General features: G+C 37.1%; 1 protein-coding gene across 4 annotated transcripts in view; it reads right to left on the reverse strand.

Moving 5' to 3' along the window:
* Positions 1 to 760: 760 nt before the first annotated feature.
* AGTPBP1 (ATP/GTP binding carboxypeptidase 1) overlaps positions 761 to 20279 on the reverse strand; it is a 61579-nt gene continuing 42060 nt past the window's right edge. For 3 of the 4 annotated variants that reach the window (XM_064176421.1, XM_064176420.1, XM_064176423.1), the window contains 2 exons: positions 14775 to 14935; positions 761 to 1462 (listed from right to left, as the gene is read on the reverse strand). In XM_064176421.1, the coding sequence (XP_064032491.1) occupies positions 1285 to 1462; positions 14775 to 14935 (339 nt within the window). In that variant the 3' untranslated portion in view covers positions 761 to 1284. The remainder of the gene's footprint in view (positions 1463 to 14774; positions 14936 to 20279) is intronic. The other variant, XM_064176422.1, reaches the window with a different exon arrangement.

The raw sequence follows: 20279 nt of genomic DNA on the forward strand, positions 1-20279 counted from the left end.
TTTGCAACAGTAAACACATACAAAGCTCTCATCAATTACAAACCTGCCATAACTTAAAAATGTTACTCTTATAGCCCTTGCACATGCAGCAGAAAATCCTACAATTGGGTCACATCAAGTAAAAGTAATTTTGGAAAAATATTTTTTCATTGCAAAACATGTCAGTTCTTTATCAATGGGGTGCAACTTTATCTCTCTATTAGGTCTTATTCTAACCAGCAGCAAGAGGGAGTAAGAATTAGTAGATGACAAGAGAAGATGAAGAAATGTAAATACCATGTCTTGCAGCTCAATTTTGAACATGTTGAATACACAGAGTAATTATTCAGGCTGGAACAGACCTGACAAAGTCACAGTGCCATCTCCTTCTCATAGCAAGGTTGACACTGGATTGACACCAGGCAAAAGATGTTCAACCAAAATGTGCCTTCACTGTTAATGGATTTGAATTTGGTATATAGTTAATGTGCCCCCATAAACTGAACTCTTTTTAAGTAAGATGAGAAAAACTGAGTAGCTGAACACACATACTGTATACATAGCTAACCACTTTTCAAGTCATGTGTACATTTAAAACAAACAAATAAACAAAGAGAACCTCTTCATGTTAACCCATGCCTATTTTATGGGAAAATGTTTTATACAACTGTCTAGCTCTTGTGAGCACAGGCTGCATTGGCTACTGTGCAACATTCCTACTTTTCACCTAGTACTGTGATAAAACCACACAATCTTCAGAAGCAAGAAATAAGTGCAACAATTCATACATCACCTTTTCATTTTTAATTTAGTAATCATTGAATGGCTCCAAAGCAGGCACTACTTCAAACACAATCAAGTATCTTTGAAATAATGATGAAAAATAACCTCTTCAACTCAGCATATTCAGGCACATACACACATAAATTAATTTAGAAAACCTGTACATATGTATTTTTCAGGAAGTAACTCAAAGAACTGTACCACAAAGAATTAGTTTGTGTACTCAGACCACAAATTATAATCCATTTTTCTGAAGACAAAAAGTTTAAGGACATGAAACACCATGCAGTGCTATTTAGTAGAAAATGTACCATTAAGTTATCTATTTAGTGTGCTAAAAGAAAACACAGAACTCCTTAAATAAATGCCTATTTATTAGAAATATTTATTGTCCTTGAGCTAGGCAGACTCCAGTTAGCTGTGTTTTCTTTAAGCTTATCCCCATGTTAGAAGAGAGCAAGGAAGTATTTGACTAGGAAATTAAGTATCCTGGATGTTCACATTACTGGCTGCAAAGATCATTCAAGAAAGCAGTATCCGTGTTGAATCTGAGTCTGAAAGTCCATCTTCATGATTAGTTGCCTCATAGTCACCGACATTATCAGCTAGTTCAACGTCTTGGTCATCATTGCTCTCTGCACTGTAATCAACTTCTTCAAGGAAGCGAGGCTCATCTTCATCCAAAACATATGTAGTGGGGCTATAACAAACAAGTTTAATGAATCTTGTTAAAAGTTTTACTTGGAGCAATGCCATCAGACTGTCCCTACCCTGGCACATAACAATCCAGAAATAATCCTTCACCTTTTCAATGGCATGTAAAACAAGTAGGTGCCAAAACCAACTTTGTAAGATGCTGAACACATTACTTAGCCATATGCAACTTGTTATCCAAATGCATTCTGACAGATGAGCTACACATTGTAGACCTAACAGCCTGCGAGAAGTTCACAAAATTACCAGTATCAGAAGCTCTTGCAGGAGGATACTAGAGCACAGAAAAACTGCCACCGCTGTGAGAGAAAAAACAAACAACAGAATAGTCTAAAATTTGAGAAATCTTCGTATTTTAAAAAAATTCTACTGAAAAGCACTGAGACCTCCAGAGATCATAAAGTCCAACCTGTCCTGCCACCCAGGGTAGTTTGCACAGGAATGCGTCCAGACAGGTTTTGAAAGTCACCAGAGGAAGAGACCCCACACCCTCTCTGGGCAGCCTGTTCCAGTGCTCTGTCAGCCTCACTGTAAAGAAGTTTCTCCTCATGTTGAGGTGAAAAACATTTAATGTTCAAATTTGTATCTATTGCTCCTTGTGTTATTGCTGTGTCTCACCGAATACTTTCATGCAGTTTAAACTTTTATGTTAAGCCTTGCAACTCTGAGACAGTAGATTCAACGAGCTACACCCACTGCCCAATGGCATGGCTTATGCCATTAACAAATGGTCTCCAAGAATAAGAAGACTAACACCTTCAGTGTTAACTGAAGTTAACAAACAACCTCCATGAGACAGAGAGGGGGAAAAAAATGTTCTCCACACCAAGTCCTACTAACCTCTTCTGGGATAGGAAAATCTATCTAAAAGCACTAAACAGTCTTAAGTATTTGTGAGACTTTATAGTCAAATTAAATTCTAAGAATTTAATCTCCATTTGTGGTGGTTTTTACCTAACAAGCAACATACAGAATTCACACAAAACAGTGAGAATGTTGAGAAAGACCACAGGGTACTTGTAGAAATGTCTGTGCACCAGTTTTGATATATTTTGTCTTAGCAGTCTACCTTGGCTGTGGCTTTGTAATTAAAAAGATTAATCACTGTTTCTTTCTAAAGGTCTTCTAGGAGCACGTGGACCTCTTGAAGTCTGCAGTGCTATGTCTACTGGATATAGATAAATTCCACAGTATTCATCTACTTGGAGCTACGTGCTCCAGGTACATGGCATGCTACACTGCAATGTTTTGTGCTTTTGATAGTTAATTCAAATACTTAGTTTTTCCCATAGCTAGCTTTTCTAGCTTAGGGAAAAACAAAAGAAACCAACACACAACCAAAAAACCCAACCAACCAAAAAAAAAAAAAATTAAAGAGTTAGAAAATAATCAAAAATAGTCATCTACAATAGTCAGAAAATAATAATAAAATTATCTATTAAAAATTTAATTTGGTTACAGTGTCTGACTTCCTTTTAAAACAACCTGTATTATCATTCACTAAATAAGCTCATGTTCATTAAGCCATGCAAAAAGGAGTGCTCCACAATACTAAATATTTCTAAAGATTATTTAAGCTGTAACCAGGATAGCCACCCTCTATGCTGGTTAGTGAATCATAGAATCAACCAGGTTGGAAGAGACCTCCAAGATCATCCAGTCCAACATATCCCCCAGCCCTATCCAATCAACTAGACCATGGCACTGAGTGCCTCATCCAGTCTTTTCTTGAAGACCCCCAGGGACGGTGCTGTTTACAGAAGATTGTTTCCACAACAATCTTGAAGAGATTGTGAAGAGAGACAGTGAAGAAACCACAATCTTTGCTAAAAAGCTGCATTCGTGTTATGGAAGGGGAACCTAACATACCATAAGGATACATATCTGTATCTGCCACATATCTGTGGCAGAATCAGCACAGGAATACAGTTTTTCTGAGTCTTGTCATGCTTTCCACCTTAGCCACTCACTACCTACCAACACATCTTCTAAGGAAAACAAAGCTGTGGGGAAGAAGTTTATATACATTATTTATTTACAGAACAAAATGAAGGGAACTTAAGCAATTGTATCACGTTCCAACAAATGCACAGCCTTTTTTTCTTTTCTTTTTTTTTACAACTTCTGCTTCTAATTGCTTAACACAGATAACGATTTGTTAGCTTTTGTATGGCAAGAAATCCACACTGCAATTACAGGACAGACTGTAATTCAATTCACAGGAAACAAAGCCATAAAAACTTGAATGATGGCCCAGTATTAACCAGTAATTCTGAATTCTGAAACAGAAAACTACAATGAGCTGTATCAATGACACATATTTTATTAACCACTGATAATGTATGTTAATGCATTAGGAGGAGGCACTTGCAAAAACTCATGCTCAGGAATTATAGTATAGAATATTAAAGGTCTTAAAAAAAAACCCCAACTATTCACTCTTTTTAGTAAGTGTCATCATTTGGAAATTAAACTGACATTGCTGATTCAGTTAAAAAAAGGCAACCAAAAAAGAATCTGTTTTAAGGGAAAAACAAAGCACTGGACACACAGGCAAACCAGAGTTTACCTCTTCATAGTGGTTTGTCAGTTCATAGAATAGGTCCTATTTTACACTCTCTTGCAAAAAAACAGATACATATGTATTCAGTATATATTTTTATTATATTTGTATATTTTTTTCACATGTGGAGGTGGTGGAGGCACCATCCCTGGAGGTGTTCAAGAAAAGACTGGATGAGGCACTTAGTGCCATGGTCTAGTTGACTGGCTAGGGCTGGGGGATAGGTTGGATTGGATGATCTTGGAGGTCTCATCCAACCTGGTTGATTCTATGGTTCTATGTAAGTATGCTCCTAACTTCTAGAGATTCAGCCACTGTGCACAGTATGTCTGATGCAAGACACTTCAGACATTCACTGTAGCATGTGCACATTTAAAACTGTCATCTGAAACTGAAGGATGCTTTTTATATTTCCCATTTAACAAAAATCCACATTATAAATTACCTTCTTCATTCACAAAAAGTACCATTAGACTAGACCGACAGATCTATGTAATGCTTTAATCTAAAAACTCTTCTAAACTTGTCTCATAATAAGCTTTCTACTACCATCTACAACAATGACAACTTCTCATTTATTACTGAAAGTAAATATTTATTAACATCATTATTTTGCTTTCCATTTCTCAAGTCTTCATTCTTCACAAAATGGTTTCCAAGTGCTTTCTATGTTCAGAGAAAAAAACTTGTGCCACACACAACTCATATACATTTGCTTTACCACAGTTACGCTGTGTCCTGATGCAGCAAATGTTAACTATGAGTATTTAACCTTCCAGCAATCTTTACTCTACAGACTAGTATGAAACTGTGCAATTGTCATGGTTTGAGGGGTCCCAGGTTATTCCAGGATTCCTAAAAAAACCTACAGAGACCAAGATCTGTCACAGGGGACAGTCTGGGTGCCCCTAGATACTGTAATTTTGTTATTCAATTCCATAATGCCTGCAAACACTTTAAAAGTAAGCAGCAAGGTCAATTTGTTCTCTTTTCTTCCTCACTTTCCAGCTCTCCAGATGGATTCTTATGTAGGTAACTATGTAGGGGTACCCCGTGGTAAGCAGCCTTCAAGGCCACCACTAAAGTGAACTTCCAACTGCTTGAGCCTAATTGGGAGACAATGGGAGATGGGAGAAAAAGGAGCACTGGGGTTTTGGTGGTGCAAGTTTGCTTGGGGGGAAGGTTTTGAGGGAATTCATCCTGTATGAGGTGTTAAGGATTCACATATGCCGTATCTTCTCCTGCACATTTTAAAGTACAGTCTGTCTGCATGCTTCTACAATTCAGTGAGTGTTATTATTTTACTGCCCCTCCCCCCCCTTAAAAGAGTAAAGGAGAATAATCACAGTTGCACTCTTAAACAAAAACTACAACAGCAATGTAATTACTCCTCTGTAATGAAGCAAGTAAGTAAGAGGAAGTTTAACTGAAGCCGGATCACAAAAAAAATGTAGAAATCAAAACACCTAAAAAAAAAGTGCCTTGCCATTTAATCAAATTCTTCATTTGCCTCCCTGCTGCTCCCCACCCTTGGCATATCATGTGACAATATATCTTCAGCTGCCATCACACCGATTCTATGGGTTTTCATTTCCTAACTTTTCCCTTGGGCTGTTTCTAATTAACTTCCTCAATAATCTCTCTTCCTCTACCCCTACACCTCCTGCTTTTCCTTTTAAAAGGAAACCATTACTTTTATCAGGTTAGCAAGGGTTGTCTATCTCACAAATACAGTTCTGTATTGTAAGAGGTGCTATAATCCATGCATTTTCATTGAAGTCATGGCAGTTGAAAGAGAATATAGAGACCATACTATACAAAAAACCTGAAGTTTTGCATATTTTACACGACGACATTCTGTGAGTAAAAGTATGAACTGCTAAATACCTGATTAATATACCAAATACAACACTGTGGGCTTGAAGTTTATGGATAACTTTAACAATATTCTCTTCACTGTAAAATAAACAAAACATTTTCTACGTCATCTGCCACTGAATACACTGAATTTAGGGATAAAATTGTATCAATTCCTAAAACTTAATTTCATTGTTATTTTTAAAATTACAGTAACTTACCAATTTATTTTAATATACATTAATGCTCCAAACCTATTTAAAAAGCAAACCTAATCACTACCACGGTGTATTTTTTCAAACTAAAATTTTATTTCTCTCTCAAAAAAACACACTTGTAATTTTCATTATCCATATGACTCAAAGAAATCAATCCACAAGCCAGACATAGTCATTACTAATTTAAACCCCATGAAGACTGGCAGTTTTCTGACAATATATGGGAAGCGTAATACATTCTAAAACTCTTAATAAAAAAAACTGAGAAATATTCCCTGCAAAACTATGAAGATTTGCAGCTACATGAGAAATGAAAGAAAGAAAAATGTGAAGAACTAATAATTCTTTTTAAAACTGTATTGTTAGTATAGAGGAAAAAAAACAGCGTCGAAAGAGTCGGGAAGAATCATGAATCTCTCCGTAATTTTCCTTTACATTTTCCCTTTAAGGTCTATATTCTCTTTCAGGTATCAGCAATCTGCATGAGTATGTAAGACCACACATGCAGCTACTTTGGCTGTCCTTTTCAGGAGCAAAGCAGCTATGTGTTTTTAACATGGAGTAGGGATACTTCCTATGGGGAACTTCCAAGGCTAAAGAGGACAATAACATGTCCAACTCTTTTCTAAGCCATAAGAAGCTTCTCATTCAAACCCAATTTAAGTCTTGTTTTTTAAATAAATATCCCCACTTTTAGAGTAAATTTCATTCCACAGCTTAATAAAAAAAATCCTCATTTCAACACTTTCTTTGTTATCACTCAATTTTTTTGTGAAACTCAAACCTGGATTAAATTAGTTGGATTCCACAATCACTGGCTGTAGCTCACATGAATATTTGGATTATGCCACCAGGAGAGGAAGAAAAGTTTGGAAAAATAACATGATGACCAGGTTATATATTCCTCATATCTTCTCTCCCCTCCCTCCCCAAGATGTTAGTTTCCTTATTTTGCCTTAGTGATGATAAACAGCACTCCGATGCTACAGTCTACACAGAATCAAAACCAGCTTAGGCCAGAGGAGGGTCTTGGTGCATGGACACTGCCATCAGGCCTATCAGTGAATTTCTGAGTCTCATCTTTCATAGTTTTTAATTCCATCCTTCTGAAAGGGAGATAAGAAAAAAGTTGCAGCACAGGATTCCTTTATTTCAGCTAAGTTGTACTCTCGGGATATGGTAGGAAAGGCCAAGGAAAGCTCAAGTGTTGCAGGAGAGTAGTAAGAAACTTCTAATCTCCTTCACCTGTGAATAAAAGTATACAAATGTTTGGGCAAAGTTTAAGAATTATGAAGGGCGAGAGAAATACAGCAGAACAAATCCTGTGACATTCTTTTCTTGTAGTCTAGAGAGACAGCCTTTGAAAGATGATCTTGTACACATTCTGATTGCACATAGTCCTTGCTCCATGCCTCACCAGTCTGACACTTTTTCTCAAGCGTAAGACTAAGTGCAGGAAACGGATTTTGCATGTATTTTTTTCCTTTCCCACAGCCCTTTTTGCCTGTTTTTTTTCTACAGCATTCTAGACCCACTGGGTCCCAAAAGCTCAGTCTGCTTCGCTGCTATAATTGAATCAAATTAAAAAATGAAAACACACCAATGAGCCTCAAAATAATCAATGATATTACTAGAATTTCCCGAAAGAGGTCAAGTTATTCCACAAAGGAGAATTCCAGTAAGTCCTAACAGTTGACTGCAGTCATGTGTTTTGGTTTCACTGCATACAGGCTCTATCAAACCTGTCAGCATAACAACTATAATTCTTACTAAAAGGCTAACATAACATTTAGGCTAATCTTTTCCATTTGGAACTGGGGGAAAAGCACTGGCAAATGTATCTGAAATAATTAAAGAAAAATAAAGTGTTTCCTTCATCACTTAACATGTTAAAGTGCACTGCCAGAGGGAAATAAATCTACTTACTACTTTATTTTTCCTAAGGCAAATGTTTCAGACATAGTTCAACATGAACTCATGGAAACTGAGCCTATGTGTAATGAAATACTGGAGGCATATTTTAAAATATTAACATCTACTTGATCATTTTAAGTACAACAAAGATCCAAAACCAATTTGAGAAACCTCAAAAATCTTTTGAAAAAGATAAAAGCAGTGTTTCTGTACACTTAGACTTGAAGGTTTGAAGTTGCCTGCTTATCCTTCAAAGCATTAGAATTGTGTTTTCATTAAAAATAACACCAGAAACATCCAAAATATAAAGAAAATAACTACAGCCTCATTCACTGTTCTGCTCTAACATTTCAGATGCATTACTGCTGTAAAAACTATACTATTTATTAGTTAACTATACTATTTAACTACATTATTTATACATTTTTTACTTGCATTTTCTGTAGGTAGCTTCTCATTCACCTCTAATGATAAGTAGTAAGCCACAAATCATCTAAGTATGAAGAAAGATAATAAAAGTACTGCTTATAAATAGTCCAAATGGATGCCTACATTTAGAACGTTTACTCATGAGGTTCCTTGTATATTTCCAGCACTAAAATGAATGGATAGCTAATAAACCAGTACCTCAGATGACAGATATTTTTTTTTTAATAACTTGTCTAAAACCACAGAGATATGCTAAAATTTCAGTACTTTGGATATAAAAACGGAATCAAAGGGCAAACAGACAACACATTTTACAGGTTGGCATACAGGTGTCAAGAGCTGATAATAAATGTCTGTTTTTTAAGGCATTAATAGGAGGAGGAAATTGAAGGAAAATTTATTTCCTCTTAATTATGAGCTTCTGCTGCACATAAAACCAAACAGAACTTTACTGAGGGGGAAGAAAGAAAACCCTACCAAGCAAACACATAATTGAACCAGTTCTCCTGTGCTTTAGCTGTAACAGTACCTGGAAACATGATTCACATTATCATTGGACTGGGAAGTGAGAAAAGGAGAGCTTGAGAGTTTGCTCAGCCTTATTAGAGGTGTCCCTAGGAGCTGATACACATCACATCTATGTAAAGTAGTCATGGCATTCTAGGAAAATTTTCTGGATTTTTTTTCACATCCCCAAGAGGACATGAAAAAATATTATGGAATCCAAATGAACTTCACTATCTTAAGGCAGTATCCAGCCTTCTTCATTGTACAAGAGAAATACAGCATAGCCTTGAAAACTTGTGACCATACAAAAACACTATCTATGTAAAACTTGACTATACCTCAAAAAAAATCTCCATCGTGAAAGAACACAGGAAAATCAATGCTGAACCACTTTTTTTCAGCTGTTCTTTTTCTGGTACTTTCTGAGATAGTACAGAGTCAGTTTCAGTAGAGTTGAAAAAGACTACTAAAATTTATTTTTAATAATATCCAAAATAGATAAACATGTTATCTCAATTATTCAAAAAAAAAAAAAAAAGCTGACCTTTATATATAATTTGTTTTACAGTATGTGTTTCAGTTCTCAACATAAGCCAGTTCCTAAAAATGAATAACAACAGACTTATTCCTTGAGTATCATCACTGAGAGACAGTCCAGGTTTTTGAACCCTTCTGCAGAGACATGCATTGAGTGCTATCAGATAGGAGTCTTCAACCTCATTATACTTGGCCCAGCTGTCATATAGGCATTTTTGTTGGGGAGCAGATTAGAACTGCACTGCTCTATGTGGACTTTCTCAACTGAGGAAAGCCATCTGTTGGCCTATGGTATATAGCAGAATGCAGCTGAGTTCTTCACTGAGTGAAGTTATTCAATGTTCTTTCCCCAGATAAAAAAGAATTTCTTGCAGCACAATTACTTCTGTGATTTTCATGATGTGGTCTTCTGGGATGGAGACTGAACCTTCCTGCTTCATGAAGTTTGCAAGTATCAGTTACCTTCTTCACCAAACATGGTTATAAACATTTCCATGTACAGTCTCAACAATATTAACTTTATTATGACTGTCGTGTCATTATTCATCCATGCTCAAATCTGCCATGCCAACTACCTTGTGTTTTCGCAGTAATCTTTAATTACTGCTTTCAGAAAATTCTGCATGAAACAATCCCCACACCATTCACTCCCACCAACATAAGATAAATTGTTAGAGGCAATTATTTCCCTCCTCTAGAATGCTCGTACTTTACATGTCATGTATTTTGCTACATTATTGTTTTTCTAGCTGGATTAATGAAGGATTTTAGCTAGACAAAGAAGTTCAAATTATGCATGTCTACTCATATCCATCTCTCCACAATTTTATTTCCTAGCATGAAAACAACACAACTTTCCATTTGTTCCTTTTCTCATATAGCATTACTTGAGTTTGATATCAAAAAGAAAACAGCAACAATCAGATTACTGGGACTGGCCTTGCAGTGATTGAGCTCCCTGAGCACTTGTAGGTACATCTCATCAGGACCGATGGACTTATTCAAGTCCACTTAGCTGAAGTATTCTCTAACCAGTTTGTCTTCCCCCGTAAGTGCTTCTTGTCACTGTTTTAACCTAATCTCTGGGTTCCTAGATTACTGAAAGCTGGTCTTGCTGTAATGTGGAGAAGGCATTCAGTCCCTCAATTTTTTTTTTCATGTCTTGTGTCAACAGAGCTCCTGCCCAATTCAACAGTGGGACCATAATTACCCTAGTTTTATTTTTACTACTAATATACTCATAGAAGTCCTTGTGGCCTTTGACTTCCTATGCCAGATTCAGCTTCAGATGGACAAACCACATCTCTGCATAACTGGTGTCTACATTCCTCCCAGGTTATCTGTCTGTGCTTTGGCCTTCTATGTAGTTCCCTTTACATGCTCGAGTTTTGTCATGAGCTACTCATTCACCCATACAGACTTCTTAGCACTTTTGCTTAAGTTCTTGCTCATGGGGATGGATTGCTCATGATTCTTCAACACCCACTAACTTTGTTCAGCCCCTCTTTTCTCCTGTTTACTTCCACAGGACCCTTTCAAGCAGATCCCTGAAGAGAAAACTATGCTCTACTCAAGGCCAGGGTTGTGACCTTTGCCCTGCTCCCTCCATCATCTCCCTGTGAGTGAAGCCAAGGCTGCCTTCAATGTTGACATCCCAACCAGCACAACGTTATTTGTGAGTACCAGATCCAGCAGAGCACCTCTCCTTGTCGGTTCTTATATCACTTGGGTTTGGAAGTTGTCATCTGTACTCTTCAGGAAGCTCTGGGGATCACATGTCTTGCAGATTTTTTTCTGCCAGCAGATACAGATGGGGATTAAAGATTGCCATAGACCAAGGCTTGCAAATATGAGGCCGCTTCTAGATGGCTGTAGAAGACCTGTTCCATTCGTTCTTCCTGATGAGACACCCTACAGCACCCATTACTATATCATGAAAATTATTTGCTCTTTCAACTTCAGCCACAAGCTCTTGTTGGGCTAACCACTCATGCCAAGGGCAACCTCCACACATTCCAGCTGCTCTCTGACATAAAGGGCAACTCATCCTCTTTGTTTTCCCAGCCTGTCCCTACTTATAGAGCCTGTGTCTCTTCACTGCTGCACTCCAATTGTGTGAAGCACCCCATCACATCTCCGTGACCTGAACAAGATGACAAACCTGCAACTACACACAGACCTTTAATTCCTCATATTTATTCCCCATGCTATATGCATGCATTAGTGTGCAGGCACTTCAAAAAGGCACCCTAACATCTAGGGTGTTTACATATGGTCCCTCATAGGCACTTCCTTGCTTACATGCAAATACTCAAGAGAAAGCTATAAAGCAATGCTTTGGAATAGTCAAAGTGGCTTAAGTAGTTTGCATTTATGAAAAACATACTTATTTTAAGTACAGTAATTAGTGAAGAAGTTTCCCACAGCTGCTTTGTACACCTCCACGCATTAAGGCTAATTTAGTTATTCACACTGCCACTGTAGGCTGAAACCTGTATGTTCTAGTCTTAGTCTCTTGTGGAGACTCTGTAGATTGCCCAGATGACTATTCCAGAACTTTATTTTTTCTTGATGTATAGAATTTTTACCTAAGTCTAGACTTGAATTTCCTTGTAATTTAAGGACAATTACTCCTGTTCCTGTCTGCCTTAGGGAGAGCAGATTGTTTGCATTTGTTGTTTTGTGTTTACAGGCAACTGTCATACTGTTTCCTTCTTCTCCATCTCCTACTTTTCCTTTCTATTTTGAAAATGGCCTTGTGTATAAAAATCAATTAATTTTATTTACTGTAGTAAGACTTCCCGTGTCAAACATGGAATTCTGTTCAATGATTTCTCCTAAGAGATTTACAGTGTAAAACATAGTCCCTTGTTCCACAGCTTTATTTTAAGGAATCTATTTGTGGTGCATTACAGAACCTTTTTCACTTCCTTTACAGTTTACATTAATTTCTCCATACCCTCAAGTCTCTTTTGTCAACAAATTAAAAAAAAAATTCTCAAGTTTTGTCAACACTTAAATTTAATCCCAAAGAACAACTGAAACACCTGTCAGTCAGTAAGCTTCTCATGTATTTTAAGAGGAACCCTAAACAGATGACCTTCAGGCAATACATATCCAGAATCCTTCACAAGACACATAAAGCTATACATACAAAACCCAATTTTGTTTCTCCTTCGGCTGACAATCCTTGTCCATGAGACAAAATCCACTCAATCTGTGTTTTCCCAATCCAAAATTTTAGGACAAGATAGTTGCTTTCCATAGCTACCTAATGATTAACTATCAGCCTCCAGCATAGCAGCAGTGGGTGCACATTTTCTGTGCTCATCTTTCTGTTGTATCGCTCATTAAAGTACCATGTCACACAAATGGACAGGTAAGAGATTTTTTTAGGACAAAGCAGACAATTATATAAATTCATTCTAATTGCCAACAAGAAATAAAAAGGAGTTCAAAACCATTCATAGTCTATCCATGCCCTTCTCTTATTTTAAGTACACCAAAGAGACAGTGAAATATGGTTCTAGTCTTGCAAAATTAAGGACACTGGTATTTTATTCACATTTTCAAACTACATCTTACAAGGCTGACAGTAATTCATACATTAAATGAAGATTTAGTCATATACTGAACAACATGTTACAAATGCTGAGCTCTGCTTATTGCTGTTACCATTGTTTTGATATCAATATTATGTTAGCAAACAACAACCAAGCCATTCTTAGTGATTAAAATCCTGCACTTTTCCTGCACAGGAGACACCACACTAATGTCATTTCAACAACTGCAGAGCACTTTCTGCCATTTTCTTTCCAGAGCTCTCTCTCTCTTCCTGCAGACCTACGTAAATTTCAGTGAGGCTTACACACTGGTGGAGGTGGGTTACTCTAAGCCTTGTGATCCTGCCTTTTCCAGGGGTCACTAACTCAGCTTTACCCAAGCACAAAACTTGATCTGGCAACAAAAAAAGAAAAAAAAAATCAATCTAATAAGCATGCTGATGCTATTAGTGAGCAAATGATTCTGGGGGATCCAGCCATCTCTGGAGTGACATATACAGGCTATCACCACTGTTCTTCACACACTTTTAACTACTTCTTTAAGTCACTCTCTTACAGTTGTTTCTACTGTTCTCATCACCTTTTAGCTCATGCTGCACTTTTCATTACTATATCATCATGAATACAAGCTCCAGTCCTTCTCAACAGTCCAAATACTGGTAACCCTCATGTTTAAATACTGGAACTAAATATCATCTTTCTCTTCCACAGAGCACCACAGATGCCCTTTCCATATCTCTGCAGGTTTTCTGTGGTCTACAGACAAATATCTCAGTAATCTAACATAAAATGAAAGTCTCAGTCCCAAGCACCTCCTCCTCTCAGTTGCACAGTAACAATAATAAATACCAGTTTTCCCCAAATTTCCACAGCATTGCTTTAACTAAGTTGGGCCACTATAAAAGGCCACTATAAAAGTGTTTTCAGGTCTAAGTATGCCAAATGGTGACATTATAATGTGTAAATCTTATTCTTTCCCAACATAATGCTTTTCTGGTCTAGAACTCTGCTTTACCTAATCTCTAACCAAATTTTCAGACAGAGATGCATGTGCATATGCAATCACTTATCTGATGTGCAGCCCCAGTTACCAGGTACAAGTGGATACTTCAGTGATAAATAGCACAAACGGAAGTATGTGCTAGTACGCATTAGATTTTTAAGCAGCAAAATAAGCTAGCTACTGATACAGTTAATCTCCTTTGTCACCCAAAGGTTATTTCATTCATTTAAAATTCTTTAGCTGTAGTTATGTGTCTCTACCATAGGAATGAAGAAACAAAATTTCAAAAAATCCAAACTGAAAGAAATCTTACAGTGCTTATGTATGCTCACATACTTTATGTTTGTCTAAATAGATTTTTAATACTGTCACCAGTAATAAAAGAAAAACAATGCTTGCAAAGAGACAATTGAGACCTACTGAATTTTACTGCATATAGCCCGTTACACCAACACAGCAAAATTGCCACTGTTCATCCTAGCACAAATGTCACATGCGATATGCAGCCTAAATGTGTTTTCTTTACATGCTGGAAGCAATTGAGTTGATGCTATAGGTCTCCAAGATATTCATATTGCTACACTAACAGAGCACAATGCAACAACATTATTTTCGAGTGGAAGATGAGAAGATCATTTTCAAGAGAATCACTTGACAAAATGCAATTTTTGCTAAAAAAAAAAGTAAACATAATAAATGTGTACTACCTTGTGACTTTACAGCTTGACTCAATCAGCTCATTTTCAATATCCAACAGACTAGAAGGCAAATTGTGTTCCACGGGTGATGTCATTCTTTTTAAACGCAGTAAGGCAACACAGAACTTTGCTCCCATCTCCTCCAGTTCTCTTGTCCCTATCTGCAATCCCTAATTTAAAAATAAGATTTAAAAATGCAAAAATGCATACATGCAGGTGGACCCACACATACTGCAAAATTGCAATTGAAAACACATTTCATTATTTCATTTAACACACTTTCTTACTCTAAAGGAAGTACAAAGATAGGAGAATAAATACTTCACATGAAAAAATTGAGAGTAACTATGCAATTCCTCTAAGGCTGAAAAGACATTTCTGGACAATTTCACATTTCTTTAAAGCTTCCTAGTCTACACTTCTAGTACAACAATATTAACAGGACTCTACCCAGGGGCACTGGAAGATAGACAAAGATCATTTCCAAGTTTATAAGTATAAATTGTTTTTTAAACCTGAGACAACAATTTCACATATTAAGATTTCAAATGCAAGACTCTTTGTGCTGGTTTGAACCTAATTGGAATGTTTTTACTGAGAGAAATTAAATCCTTATCTGTGAGAAGAAAGAAAAAAAAAACAAGAGTAATCTATATCACCCATTCTTGTGCTGAGAAACGCAACTAGCCAAAATATAGATAAGCCATTTCTCACACACTACTCAGCTCTTGCTTCTAGTGGTGCCTTCTTTCTGGCAGTCTGGTCCCTGTGGCTGCCTCTCCCTTAACTCTAATCCAATCTAACCCTTTTTCCTCTAACCTCCTTGTCTTTTTTTTGACATCTCACCTCAGATCTCTGTATTTATCATGTAAGATATATATGGATTTATCTGGTTATTTCTGAAGGGAGGGAAAGAGGGAAAGTGAAGGGGGAACTGGGTCCTCTTGAGGACTCTGATTTCTGGGAGAAGTATTGTGTTTCTCTATTACTTTTAACCTGTATATAATTGTATATATATGCTTGTATATTGTGCTAAGCTGTAAATATAGCTTCACTCCATAACTTTCAGCCAGCTGAGTCTAGTCTGGGTGATTTTCTGAGGTGTGAGGGGGGGCATATTAACTCCTAAACCATCACAGAAGTTCCATCAGAAGGAAAAACAAATTAAAAGAATGAATTCATATTATAGCTGTGATCAAGCTCTTAATTACATTCTGATACATAATTAAGACTATTTAAGGCAATAAAGCTGCTCCTTGACACAAACATCTCCTCCCCTCCTGTCTGTTAGAGGCTACATGTGCTAACTTTGAACGTGTGTGCTCACACTTTTATTAATTGGAAACAACAAAGTATTAAAAGCCATAGCTGTTCTCTAATACAAATAATACAGCAAGGCATTTTCCTCTGCAAAGAGTACTTAGAAGGTAGGACTTAGGTAACATTCTCCATGTCTCCATAGGTGATAACGCATCCCATCAAATACTTTACAGTTTCAATTTAGCCAGAAGTGTAGAATGCCTAGACAGAATCTCTGACCTCAAATACTTTGTGAAAAGAGAATGATATTCCGTAGTGACCCTCAACAATTGTGGAATTGGCTAGTAGTGACTGTATACACAGTAACAAATTCAGTGTCACAAGCCAACTCAATCTCCCCCTTTGCAACATATGTATCTCAGAAGAATTGAAAAGGATCCTAGTTTGGATCTTCTGGGTCTGTCGTGGTAAAGAGCATTTTAAAATGGGCTTTGATAAAACAAGCAGGGAAGCAGAAGAACCATGAACTGGTGGTGAGATAAATTGTCAGAAGCAGAAAAATGGAGCAGAAAAAGGTGGAAGACACACAGACAAGCTTTGTGTTGACACGCTGATGTTGTATTTTAAAATGAAATGTTCAAAAGTATGCCTTATGCAGCTCCAGAAATGGTACAGTTACATGCTCTTTGTGTGTTTTGAACATGTGCATACTCAATAAATAGAAAATTTAGAAGCTTAATTCTTTCTTTTCCTAGGTAATATTCATGAACAAGGTGGTTTTTAATAACAAGAAATGCTATATCCACTGCTCTAGGCAGTGCCATTCTCCATCCAAATGGTACAGAAACTTGTTAGCTGCGAACAAGAGTTGGGTATTTGAATATTATTGTTAATAGTAACACTACTTACCTCTTTCATAATGCTTTTGTGCTGTAGGTTTCAAAGCACTTTAATAATAAAGGAAGAATTATCCTCGCCTTACTGATGAGGAAATGCAGGCAGAGAGGGTTGAAGCGATTTGTACAGTGTCTCACAGCATGTCACTGACCTCGCTGGGAACAGAAATCAGCTCTCCTCACTTACAGAGCAGTACCTTATCCACAGAGGAAAGTTCTGGGGTTTTGGTTGTTTAGGGGGTTTTGTTGTTGTTGTTTGGCTTTTTGTTTGGTTTTTTTTTTTTTTTAACATTTGGTTTGTTTTGGGTTTTGTTTTGTTTTCTTATCAGTAACATTCAAAAGACCCCAATCACAGCTGGTGCTCCACTATCCTAACCACAGGAAGACACAGCCCTTGCCCTAAAGAGATTAAAATAACATTAAAGATAAGAGGTGATAAGTATGCAGAAGGAGAAGGGTAAGAGTAATCTCACTGTTACAAAGATTAATAATGTGCTCTACTTGATGGTTCAGAAACTTTTCCAGTCATTGTCTGTATCCATTGCTGAAGAGGTTATTGTTAGTTGGCAGATTCTTTACAGACAATGAAATAGGAGTTGCTCTAAGTTGAAAAAGGAGAAGAGAAGGAAGTGCAGAAACAACTGTTAGAGAGATAAATAGCGTGTGCGTGGCTGCTATTTCCAGCACGGTGGGGAAAGGATATAACAAAACAGACATAAATGGATGATAAAAAAAGTATTAAAAAGAATTGCTAGATAAAATATTTTAAATAAACTTTAAAATCAAGCAATACTCCCACACTTATTAATCTCCTGTCAGAAAAGGGACTGATTTCAGTTTTCAGGTGGTTTGAGTTACTGAAGAATTTGTTCTTTTGTCTGTCATCTTAATTATTATCCACAACAAATCTTAGAGAATCTTTTCACCTGAATGTTTGTTTCTCAGTGTCTTGAATAACAGATGACTAAACAATATTTGCAGCACTAATTCTCAACACACTCCCAAAACTCCATGCAAGCAGTTAAAACCAAGATTGCTTCCAGAGGTAACTGTAACCAGGGATGCTAAATTCAGGTAAGAATTGCTAACTTATTTCAAAAGCTTCCTGTCTGGAAGTAGTCCAGCATCACCATCATCTGAGCAAAATTAAAAATAATAGAAATTGATGTTCTCATATTTGGTAGCTTTAGTAAAGACTCAGCATTTCTTCCACAAAGAACAGAATTGTTCAATAATCCTCTCTGTGCTTTGAACAAAATTCAGTAATGATGCCAAGTCAAAGGAAAACTGGAAAAGTGCTTCAGATTTTTACGTGATATGCAGTCCAGTCCCTCAGATCTGAACTGTATGTCCATGGAGGTGAGAAGTATGTTGGGAGAATTTCTCAGAAGGCAGTTCAATTCCTCTCTGTTTTGAAACAAAATACTGTGAAATGAGTCATCTAATTTATACCATAAGTGTATTTGTAGAATTGTTGGCTCCACCTCCATCCACCCCAAAAAAAAAAAAAGGCTTTTTTTTGCCTAGTCACTTTTGCCTTCTAAATAAAATTTCTTAGGTGTCAGCATTATCATAGTGAAGAAAATAAATTAAGAATCTCTCTGTATATATTTAGAGGATGACTAAGACCTCACAAATTATTTTATTTCAAATAAAATGAATGACAAAACAGCAATTTGATCTCATCAGCTGGTTTCTATTGCATAGAAGAATGTTCTTCCCTTTTGGAGTAAATGTTTTTCTCAAGACATTTCAGGCATTCCCTTCCCTCTCTTACTGAAGAAGGGCTTTCAATGTTAACCATCTCAAAGGTTTGTCCACAGAGCATCTTCAGTTCACTTTTCTGTAGCAATGTTGCTAAAACCATGAAGGTTCACAGGATATTAGGGGTTGGAAGGGACCTAAGGAGATCATCAAGTCCAACTCCTCTACTAGAGCAGGGCCACACAGTCTAGCACAGATCACACAGGAATGCATCCAGACAGGCTTTGAAAGTCTCCAGGGAAGGAGTCTCTGCAACCTCTCTGGGGAGCCTGTTCCAATGCTCTGTGACCTCCTTACATCAAAGAAGTTCCCCCTTGTGTTGAGGTGGAACCTCTTGTGCTGCAACTTACACCCATTGCTCCTTGTCCTACCACAGGGAGCAAGTCAGAAGAGCCTGTCCCCCCCTGATCTTGACCAGCCCTCAGATGTTTATAAGCATTTTTTAAATCCTCTCTCAGTCTTCTCCAGACTAGAAAGCCCCAAGTCCCTCAACCTCTCCTCATAAGCCATGCCCTCCAGTCCCCTAATGATCCCTGTATCTCTCTGCTGGACCCTCTCCAGCAGATGCCTCTTAAACTGGTGAGCCCAGAACTGAACGCAGTATTCAAGATGACGTCTCACCAGGGCACAGTAAAGGGAAAGGAGAACCTCCCTTGATCTGTTGGACACACTCTTAATACACCCCAAGACCCCACTGGCCTTCTTGGCCACAAGATTTGATTGATTCTATGATTCTATGACTGAAGCAAAGAAGGCATTCAGCAACTCTGCCGTCTCCACATCCTCAGTTATCAAGACTGCCTCCTTGTTCAGCAGTGGCCTCACACCTTCCCTGTTCTTCCTTTTTCTAATGTTATCTTCATGTTTAAGTATATTCTGGAAGTTTCAAAATAAGCAGCTTGTATGAGTTATGGCTTTCTAAAGCTAAAAAATTATATCATCTGAGAAATAATGGAATTTTCCAACAATGGCAGGAATGCTTCTGTTAATGGACTAAAGTAACTCACTCATTTAGTACCTACACACTTACGGAAATTTTTGCTAAAATATCTGTCTAGGGAGATAACCATGTTTGTTGGAGCACACATTAATACCTTAAATATACCTTGTTCTAACTTTGTTGTTGTTCTTGTTCCTACCCCACTTCACTTGACCCAAGCCTTCTGACTCAATTTTTTTCCACCACCTTATTTGAGACTTGTGGTCATTTTATTAACTAGCACTTAAAAAAAAAAAATCTGTTTTCATGCACAGAAAAAAAAACTTTCTTTGTCCATGAACATTCATTTCAAAAATCAGCTTTGATTTGTAGTTATATTTAACACAGTGACAAAAGCTGAAGATCAGCTGTTAGGGTGGTGGTTCTTCAAATATTTTCTTTGAACTAAGTTTTTGACTAGTGAAAAACTATGAATAGGGTCACCTTTTGTTTTCAAATATCCATCCCTGTTAACAATTTTAAGTAGTCATCAACTATGCTAACTGCAAAGATGTGGAATCTGTAGTTCTGCTAACCTGCTATGAAAGTGTTTTGATTTATAATCCTGCTTTTTACAATCACACAGGAAAATTCTGTAAGAACCACTACTAAGTA

The sequence above is a fragment of the Pogoniulus pusillus genome, chromosome Z (assembly GCF_015220805.1).
Source record: "Pogoniulus pusillus isolate bPogPus1 chromosome Z, bPogPus1.pri, whole genome shotgun sequence".
Taxonomy (NCBI): Eukaryota; Metazoa; Chordata; class Aves; order Piciformes; family Lybiidae; genus Pogoniulus; species Pogoniulus pusillus.